Here is a 10,699-nt window from a genome sequence, read left to right on the forward strand (position 1 = left end):
TCCCCCTAAACATGACTCTCAAACCCCACATGGCTACATTGTGGATGCTGCTGAATGAGAAGGAATGATCCTCAATTTATAGAAGTCCAAACATTTTCCTACGAGAAAAAGGACAAGCCAAATATGGAAGATTTGTAATTCTCTTTTACAAGAAGGAAAACCCAATTAAGATAAACATGTTATCCTTTCCTTCAACAAATAGAAAAATCAAATATGATAAGAAAATTATGGCAAACACCTCACAAATAGGACCCTTTGGCTGACTTCAAATTTCAGATGGTCATTCTCTTTGTAGTTTGTACACTATGTTTTTTTGTGTAACCTTGTTTATTCTATAATTGATATGCAAAAGAAAATGTTCACAGTGATGCTTTTAGTTTGCCAACCTGCCAAATCTTTTGGCTTTTGTTCACCTGTTAAAAAATTTGAAGAACTTTGATATTCTTTTTCTTGCCACAGTTCAGATGGTAATCTAATGACTGAAGTAGTGAACTAATCGTGGAGACTTTGATTTTTTGATCATGCCATACTGGTGTTTTCACTTTCATAGATTTTGATTCAACGTGCAGACAGTGAGTTATGCGGCGAGAGGAGAGGTCCAAATTAATAGTACAGTCAAATCTCTTATAACAGTCTCGTTTGATCCGATATTTTTTGGATGCTAGAGTGAAGTGTTGTTATAGAAGATATATATTATAACATAATATAAAAATCGGTTCCGAGAAAAACTGGTTTTTATAGTGAATGGTTATTATATAGAAAGTATGGAGTAATATGTGAATGAAAACTGCAGTGGCTTAACTCTAAAATGATACTCAGCACATGAATTAAAGACTCATGTTTGCATTCAGGTAAAAGAGAATTAACAACATGAAGAAGGAAAAACTTAGAAAATATCTCCAGCTCACTCTCATTTTCTCTTCCTTTCCTCTCTGAATCCTTAAAGTTAGTAAAACAACTCATTTTCAGAGAAGCAGATAAGTAAAATTCTATTTAGTGGATTGGTTTGATGATTCAGCCTTGAGATGAGCAGTGTTGCACGTAACCTCGTCGAAGTCACTGAAAGCATGGAAAGGACTGTCAATTTGAATGTCAGTAATCATCCGACGAAGGTCGGAAGCCTCTTCCTTGAGCTGCATATTCTCCTGAATGACTCTGTCATGAGATTCTGTGACTTGGTTTAGTTTATTCATCAGATTCTGATTCTCTGTTCGAAGGCGAAGAACTTGAGACCATAGCTCATCAAGATGCCTCTGCTTCCTCATCCTTGATCTTCTAGCTGATTCCCTATTAGATACCATTCTCCTTTGCTTTCGTTCATCGATGACTCTGATTTGTTGTTCCTCCGATTCATCAGAGGTCGAGTTACTGCTGATGCATGAGGGTTGTTGGCTGAAGTCTTGAACAGGAAAAGAGGCCTGATAATTTTGTATATTGTTGTTTGTTAAGAATGTGTTGTATTGGAATGCTGGTAAGTTTTTGTGCATGAAGCCGAAATCAGTAGGAAATGATGAGGGGTTGTTTTCTGGAGCAAAGTAGTGGATTGCTGCAGCCTCTGATGAAATCATGATTGACTATATTTGAAGGTGATAATATATTTGGAGAGAAGCTTTAGTTTGCAGATAAAATTTGTTAAGGTTTTAAGTTATGGGCAGGTTTTATAGGAGCAGAAGGCTTGAGAATTGTGGGTCAGATTCAGTCACAATAAGTTAAATGTACTGTGAGGAGCTGATGAAAGCAGATAATGAAATAGTTTATTCATTTATGAAGCACAATGAAGGAAAAGACATCAACTCTGCCTATAAGTAAAGAACACACAATACGAAGTCCAAATAAAGAAGGAGGGTTATGGTAAGTTGATGACCAATCTAAAAATAGTTAAACTATGAAAAGGATACATACAGCCTACACCAACTAGTTAGTGACTAAGATAAAGTTGATGCATATATGTTAGCATAGTTGGTATCAGGTCCAGCTAAAGAAGGCGAGTTGTGGTAAGTTGATGACTAACCTAAAAATAGTTAAAATATGAATTAATTTATATAGTCGATCTTTGGGTTGAGGCATAGTTGGCGTGTAGTTTTTATTGAAAGAAAAGGCATCATACATGTATGTAATGCATATGGATAGTTTAATACATGCATATCATGAAATCCTAATGAAGGTTGAGTTTCTTTGGATAATTGCTGAACAGTACATGCAATGATGCTTACAAGGAAGAAAAGTTAGTGATGATTGGGACAGGAATTATTTAAGGTGGGAATGGTATGAATAAGAAGGGGAAAAAAAGAAAAAAAGAAAGGATAACAGTTCAAAGTCAATCTTAGGAGAAGCTATATGCATTTTGAAAATCATATTAAAGTCTCGCAGCCAATAGCATATTGTGATTGATGACGAAATCTAGGTCAAATGAAAAGTTATAAACTATTTAAAGCATAAAATTTTGATGATTATTTTAAACAAATGATGAGTCGAAAGGCACTTGAGATTGAGATAGAAGGGACCCACATTAGAAACGTTAAAGTCTATATTAGTAAATACTTTAACATCACTGTACCTAAATGCTGTCTTCTCAGCTTTTGTTAAATTGGCCATTAGCTGAATTAGCCTCAGCACAAGACAACTGACTTACATATTGAGTGAGCTTCTTTGGTATTTACCTTGGCTTTGGCTTGCTTTTTCATTTCCCCACCCTCAAGAAAAAAGTCAATCCATTCCATTAAGCTTTCGCTAATATATAGGGTCAAGCAGGGGCGGATTCACTCAGAGTAAAGTGGTGTCACGTGACACTGCTTCGTTAAAATATTTCACCAAATATCATATGAATAATACGAAAATTTTATCAAATACGTATATATAGACATGAGTGACACCACTTTGTACAACTTTGTTCTTGGTCCAGTGGTTTAGCTCCTGCCTTATTTCCTCCGGGTCTAGGGATCAATCCTCCCTAGTAACTCTTTTTTTAGCTATTTCTGAAGCTTATTTTGTTTGAGAAAAAAAGTAGGTCATTTGCCCTTTTTTAAATGTGACACCGCTTGCAAAAAGTTTTGCGTACGCCCCTGGGGTCAAGGAAGCGTTATACCATAGTCTTACCTTATATTTCTACAAAAAAGTTGTATTCACAGATTGAATCTGTGACCTCTCAGTAACTTTCACGGTTGCACCTAAAGGTTCCGCTTCATCCACCACCGCTAGCGCAGAGACTTCTCTCTAAAGCGGAACGCTCCACTATCGATATATTTTTACATCCCACAGTCTTTTAAGTACAATAACATATAATAAAACCAAGCATGCTGCATAGCTATATACATATATAATTTCAAAGATTAGGAAATATATTTGTAATTACCTTCTTTCTTGGTTGTTCTAGTCGAGCACTCTGTTTTCTTACGATTTTGTCTCAATGAGTACAGTATTAACTTTTTTATTATGTCATTCTTTGTTTTTATTTGAGAAAAAACCCAAGTAAAGGTAAAATAGAGTACCTTTCTGGAACACTACGAAGCGATGAGCCCACATGCAGCAGAATAAGAACTAGGAGGTACTATCTATAGACTATATAAATGATTTTGTTTTTAATGTACTATTGTGCTCATGTTTGTAATTGTTCAAATGATCTTTCAAGAACTGAAGAGCCTTTAATATTGACTCTGGTCATCTTAGTATTTCTGCTATATATTATGTGTGTAAGTTCCCGTGAAATCTATATTATTCCTTTTTATGTTTTCTAATCAAACATTCTTTTAGTTGGTGAATATTAGAGGGTATCATTAAACTAACCATATAGAAAAATGAATCAAGAATTATTGCAAATCAAAAACTTTAATTGCCTGATCTTGTGCTGATGAAATCAGTTAAAAGGAGTTATTTTTGCTCTGATCCCATAGGACAAATGAAAACGTTTCTTCTCTTGTAGGCTTTGTAGCCTGTCAGATAATCTGTCTCCTTGAGTTGAGTCTAAATTCACTTCATCAATTTACCTAAGTAGTATTCACTGCCTCTTAAATTGCTAGTAGATATCCCATATAGTGACCAATTCTTTGTTTTTAGATAGAAAAACATAATTACTTAAAATTTGAGGTTAGCTGTATGTATAAATCATCACGTTCTCAATAAAACAAATATTTATTTTACTATAGTGTTTTTACCAAAAATTGCAGAAATATGATACTTTTCGGGGTTGTTTTTAACTTATAACCCCCACTTGTTTTATAGGCAGAATTTTAAGGTCAAAAGTTAAAAATATTGCTCATAAGGCAAGCAATGAACAACACTTATTAAATTTGAAGTTCTAATCATATGATAAGCGAGGACAAAAATTTAAGACAGTCCATTTTAAGGACTATTTGTGTACTGCTTCAACATGTTTACAGGGTTAATACAGTGATGTTGGTAACTTCTAATTTGATCAGACATCACCATATTAGCATGGTGAAGAATGTATGCACTTACAAAAGCCACTAATTGAGTAAGGATTATTCTAATACCTTCATTTTCTTGCCTACCCACTATCACTCTTAATTATTTATATTTTACTGAATTTTCCAGTCCCTAAAAGGATTATGTCTCCTCAACTTGGTAACAAACCCAAACAAAACCCTAGAAGAAATACCCTATCGGTTTCAATTTATTTATCTTAGTTTGACTTGACGAAAAATTCAATAAAGAGAATAAAATTTTTGAAACTTCTATTCTTAAATATGACATAATATTTGTGTGACTTTAAAATTAATTTTTGAAACATGTGATCTTAAACAAATGATAGTATTTGTGTGATTATAAAAGCTTCCTATTAAAAAAATATAGGAATGTGCCAAATTTTAAAACGGACTAGTAAGAGAAATGCCAATCTTTTTGAAACAACGAGAATACTATTATCTCACATTTCAAGAGATTAGACTTTCTTTTTTGTTAGTAATTAAGAGATAAAACTTTTTGCAGCGACTAGGTCATAATAAAAACTACTAAAGTCACATGAAAGATTATTCGTGACGATTCAAGGATTGTTAAGAAAAGTTCCGTGCTTGAACATATCGCGCGACAAAAGAGTCGCCACAAAAAGTCACTCTCCACTTTGTCTTAACAAAGATATTAAGACACATGATATACAAATAATGTAATTAACCGATTTTGTGAGTGACACCATTAGTAATTGACTATATATTAATTCTGGAGTAGTTCTAAGATGCGTAACAAGGTTATCTTATCATCAAGATATAGTTATGGTATTATCATTACCTACCTAATTATCAACAAATTTTATCGAAAATTAAGGATCACTTATAAGAATCCTTCTGAAAAGTGAAAGTGTTTAACTATAAGATTCTGTGTAATGGATTGACGAAATTTTGTGGATTATTTCTGATTTTATTCGTGCCAAATGTAAAGAAACTAAAATGAACTGAAAATAATGACAAAAACATTGGATGCAGAAGAGCATACGTGTGTATATTTATATCCACACGCATATATAGTATGATGTGAGTGAGTGAGTGGTTGAGGATTATAAGCAACTTGAATTTCTGGCATAGACATATACATTTATTTGAGAACTTGAAAAAGGTTGGTCTACTTGTCTTATTAAGGTTTGGTTCATTAGTTTTTTTTTTTAAATCATTTTTTGCCCATTTGTTAATCTATCTGTTCCTTGTGGGTGGCCACTAATTTTTTATTTAGAAAAAGCTTAACTTTTAGTAGTATTAAACAAAGAAAAATATTATACATTTTATATAGAAAAGGTCTTGTCAAATAGCAAAGGTAGCAACTTGCAACCGCAAAATGCATTTTCTTCAATTATTTAGCACTTAATATAAAGACTTCAATCGTACCACCCCACACGGCCACACCCACCTTTTTGTGTTAATTTCTTTTTCTCCCCACTATGCAACTATTCTCTTTGTGTAGCGACAACTCCGTAGATTGGATAAGAACTAATCAGAGAAAGTATAAATTAATATCTAACGAATTTTAAGGTTCCTACCGTACAGTTTATATATATTTTTTCTGTAAACTAAGAATTGATTAATATGATCGGTGGCGGAGCAAGAATTTTCATCAAGAAGTATCAAAATATAAATAATTAGATACATTAAGAAATTAAGGGGGTCAACGTATAGTAAATATATATAAAATAAAAAAATTATATAGCAATATAGTGTAATTTTCGGCGAAGGGGTATCGCTTGACACACCTTAGTTCAATGTGGCTCAGCCACTGAATATGATAGTTGTTATACGTGGACGGCTGTGTAATTGTGAGTTAGGTTTGTTTTGTTCTTTCCAATGAAAGAATAAGCATAATTAATATAAGAGATTAAGACATGCATGTAGTATAATATGCAGCATACACCTTGACCCTTTTCATCATTTAAACTGAAAATACAAGAAGGGATATTACATAAAATTCTCCCTCAGTCCTTTTGTCCATTACAGAATTCTAACTAGGGGTGTCAAATGGGCGGATCAGATAGAATATGGGTGCGAAAACGGATAAGGCAAAGAAAGGATAAACTTGTTCCGATCCATATTTAATATGGATCGGAAATGGGTTACAAGTCGAATAATATGGACATCCGTATTATTCATGACTTCTTGAATATCATCATCTAGCTTTAAGTGAATAATATGAATCTTATCTATAATTTAAGTCATTTTTAAAAAGTTCATTATCTATTCGATTCTCTATTTTTTATCCATTTGTCCACCACTACTTTTAACTATGCGGTGTCTTATTAAAATTCGTATTGGCAAAAGATGATTCTTTAAGGGATTTTATGTATGATCCCTATAACAATGAAACAAAACATATAAAATCCTCATCAAACTGTTGTATCCTAATTCCATATAATCATGAACTAACAAACAATAATTTTAATGGATGACATAACATAGGAAATAGAAGAAGAGGACAAAGTTTAAGGAAAAAAGGACAGAAATTGACCATTCATGGTACATTTCTTCCTTGTTAATAATGAACTATCCACTATTGCTAAATGTAGTTCTCATTGATCAAGAAAGACGAAAATAATAGATGGTCTGACTGATAAACAGGTAAAGGATGACGAACTTGTCACTTACGTACGGCGGGGGACTGGATTTAACGGCTTCGCTATTAAATACCAAACAAAAAAACACATCAATTTATGTTGATTTTTTTTTTCCAAAGCCAACTATTCCCTTTGTTCCAGCTTATGTGAACCTATTTTTTTTTTGTTCATTCCAAAAAGAATGATTCCTTTGTAAATTTGATAACAATTTAGCTTAAACTTACAATTCTACCCTTAATGAGAAGCTTTTATAACCACACAAATATTCTGGGCTCTTTTTTGACTTATTTAGGACCACAAATTTCAAAAGTCTTCATTTTTTCTTAAACTCCATGCTCAGTCAAACATATTCACATAAATTGGAACAGAGGGAATATCAATATAGTCGAAATTTTTGCCGACCATCAAACGATGTCGTAGAATGGCTGGGATTTATCCACTCTTTATCAGGAATATGGGTGTTCTTCGGTCGGTACGGTACGGTATTTAGACATTCCGGTTCGGTATTTTCGGTATTCGGTTTCTTAAAATCCTATACCAATACCGTATCTAATTAAATTCGGTATGGTTCGCTTTTTCTCCTTTCGGTTTCGGTTTATTCGGCTCAGTAACTTCGGTTTATTCGGTTTGAATACTAACTAGTGCATAGAGCTATAGACTCTAATATTCCTAATTAAAGTACTCAAAAATACAAAACTGAAAATGTTTGTTGACAAAACTTTTGTCCAAAACTAGCAAATATCAACCCAAATAGAGAAAATTATACATAAAAGAATATTTGATCATTATAAATGTTTTGTGATGATAGGCTATAATTACGTATTTTAGTCGATTATTACACTCTAATTTACTGCACTTTAGTTGAGTTTGCGCTTTAATCACTACTGTTTTGCACTAATTGTGTGTTTTATGCCTTGTAGGTGTGATTCCGAGCTATATAGATATTATGGAATGAATTTAAGTGGTTTTGAGCTTTGAAGTCTGAGTAAGAGCTCAAGGAATTAAACCGGGATCACGTTCGGGAATCAACGGATGATAAAACAACAAAACGAAAACTCGAAGAGGCATATTGCGCACTGTCTAGTAAAATAGACATAACTTTTTATTCAAAACTCCATTTGGGATCCACAATATATGGTTGGAAAGCTAACTCAAAGGGATACAACTTTCATGTTTTACGTTTGTCCAAATTCTAAACGAAACAGGGTCGAAAACCGCGACCGCGGTAGAACCGCGGCAGAGGGCAGTCGTGGACAACTGAAGAATCTGAGAGGGTGTTTGGCCGCGGTTCCGGAGCGACCGCGATGGAACCGCGGCAGGATGCGTAAATTTCAGGGACCAAGGTGCAAAACACGGGATTTTAAGCCCTAAACCCTATATTAAACCAAGGAAGCCGGCCAAGAAGAGGATGGGACATATTTTTGACATAGATTTGACCTAAAGAGGCAGAGACACAATAGGAGCAAGGCTTGGGAATTCTTCTACAAGTTTTTTCTTTCCGCTTCCTATTTTTTATTGTTGGTTATGACTTTTAGTATTGTAGTTTTATATACTATTATGAATAGCTAATTTGTTATCTAGAGTTTTGATAGAACCTTTTGTAGGATAAATTCTTGTTATGTTTTTATATAATTGAGCCGTAGTATAATCTCTATTTGTTCAACTACGTTCTTATTGTAGTTAATTGAAGAGCTCTCAATTAGCTGTGCCTATTTAGTATGCATAACTCGGGAGAGAGTGCATATTTAGGTAATTGTTGAACAACACCACTCCCAGAGTATATGAGGGATCAATAACCGAGGGTTTAAAGGCGGGATTAGGGATAACGAAGCCTTGGGTGCGATCTGAAGTGAGTTGTATCAAAAGCCAGCTAGCGTAGCTCGGGAGAGTGCGTCTAGTAAATTGTCGTGATTACTCGGGAGAGATTTATGGTAATAAGAGTGCTCATGATCGGTAGAGAATACTTAGGCGAAATTATAGAAGACATAGCGGGAAGGATTCCGACAATTGGGGAAATTATAACTCTAGACCTCCTTAATCTTGTCTCTAACTCTTAGAATCTTTAGTTGTTAATTTATTATTTTAATTTGTTAATCAATTAGTTAAACATAAGAATCTAAATATCTATAAGTTAGGAACTGTTCAAGCTTGTCTTCTTGGTGATAGTGAACAACTGTAGCTAAGCCTTAGTTCTCTGTGGGATTCGACTCCGGACTTGTAAACCGGATTATATTTGCAACGACCGCATTGTCCTTTTTATAAGGCATAGTTGGGCGTGATCAAATTTTGGCGCCGTTGCCGGAGAACTAACGGTGTAGCTGTAGGTGTACATATTGCTAGGTTTCAAGTTTGAACTTTTATTTTTATTTTTTTTGTATTTGATATTTTTTTTGTTTTACTTGTTGATTTAAAAAAAAATTGCATCATGGAATTATAAAAGTTTTGATGTTGGTAATTCTACTTTTAATCCTCCTTATGCATATTGTGATGAAAACCACCATTGGCAAAATTATCAAAGTATTCCCGAGAGCGAGTTATGTGCACCAACTCAATCTTATGTGTGGAATATGTGTGATATGTGTGGTGGTCAAGATGGTCACTTTCATGGTTGTGCTTATATTTCTTATCTTCCCCCAACCCCTTATTATGATGATTCTATGTTTTCTTGTGAGGATAATAGGAACAAAGAACCTCAGGAAGCTGACCTAAAGAAGATCGAAGATATGTTAAAGTGTCTTATAGAACAACAAAGTAAAATACTTCTGCAGATAGAAAGGCAAGATGAAACTATTTACAACTTAGAGGCTCAAATGAGTCAATTAGTTGAAGCTTTTAATGCTCAATATGTCAATATTATGGATAGTAGCCAGGAGCAGTTTGCATTAGAGACGGAAATTGAGGTGCCAATGGAGGGGTCCAAAGTAGAATCCCAACACTCTAACCATCTAGAATTTGAGGATGCTGATGTTGAAGAAATAATACTAGAGTCAACCAGGGACGTTGAAGATACAAATTTAGTTGACTCTAGTGTTTTGGGTGTTGAGGAGGGCGAAAATCTTGAAGTTCATGTATTGGAACGTGTTGGACCTCATTCCAAACACTTCTCTACATTATGTTCGGACAGTGAAATGGGAATAGATCTTTACGAGCATAAAAAGGAGTCCAAGGAAGAGGTAGATGAGCCTTATATTTTGAAATTCTCAAGGCCGTCTAGGCAAGGTGACACTCCTCGGTCGAGAGCCAAAAAGTGCATAAGGCTCTATCTAATTTTTGGCTCGCAAGAATTTGTACCGCCCCAAGAGCATAATCATAAGCTTGAAGAAAAACTTGGGGTGCGATTCATAAGTTCGAAGTGGAGGCAGAAAGTGATTCACGTCGTGTCGTGACGTTAAATCAAGCGCTTGTTGGGAGGCAACCCAGCTTTACTGCTTTCTTTTATTTTTTGTATTAATTTTTTTAATTGTATTATTTTTGTAGTGTCAATTTTTTATTTTCTAGGAGCATGGAAAGCAAAGGTATTGGAAGGATGCAACAACAAACCAAATGGTTGAAACTAAGTGTGAGGTACTCGCACAAAGGACCAAACTTGGGAGAAGTCTGAGTACCCCATGAGCTGTTAATGTTTCGGCCTTTGGCCTACCAGGGAGTCTC

General features: G+C 34.4%; 1 protein-coding gene across 1 annotated transcript; it reads right to left on the reverse strand.

Moving 5' to 3' along the window:
- Positions 1–823: 823 nt before the first annotated feature.
- LOC104241296 (basic leucine zipper 43-like) lies at positions 824–1,814 on the reverse strand. Its single transcript, XM_009796234.2, has one exon. The coding sequence runs from the start codon at positions 1,566–1,568 to the stop codon at positions 990–992; it is 579 nt and encodes a 192-aa protein (XP_009794536.1). The 5' UTR covers positions 1,569–1,814; the 3' UTR covers positions 824–989.
- Positions 1,815–10,699: the final 8,885 nt, after the last annotated feature.

Source organism: Nicotiana sylvestris, chromosome 4 (assembly GCF_000393655.2).
Source record: "Nicotiana sylvestris chromosome 4, ASM39365v2, whole genome shotgun sequence".
Lineage (NCBI taxonomy): Eukaryota > Viridiplantae > Streptophyta > Magnoliopsida > Solanales > Solanaceae > Nicotiana > Nicotiana sylvestris.

Coding starts and splice junctions, on each gene's coding strand:
- LOC104241296 (XM_009796234.2), bottom strand. CDS start 1,568: ATGATTTCATCAGAGGCTGCAGCAATCCACTACTTTGCTCCAGAAAAC.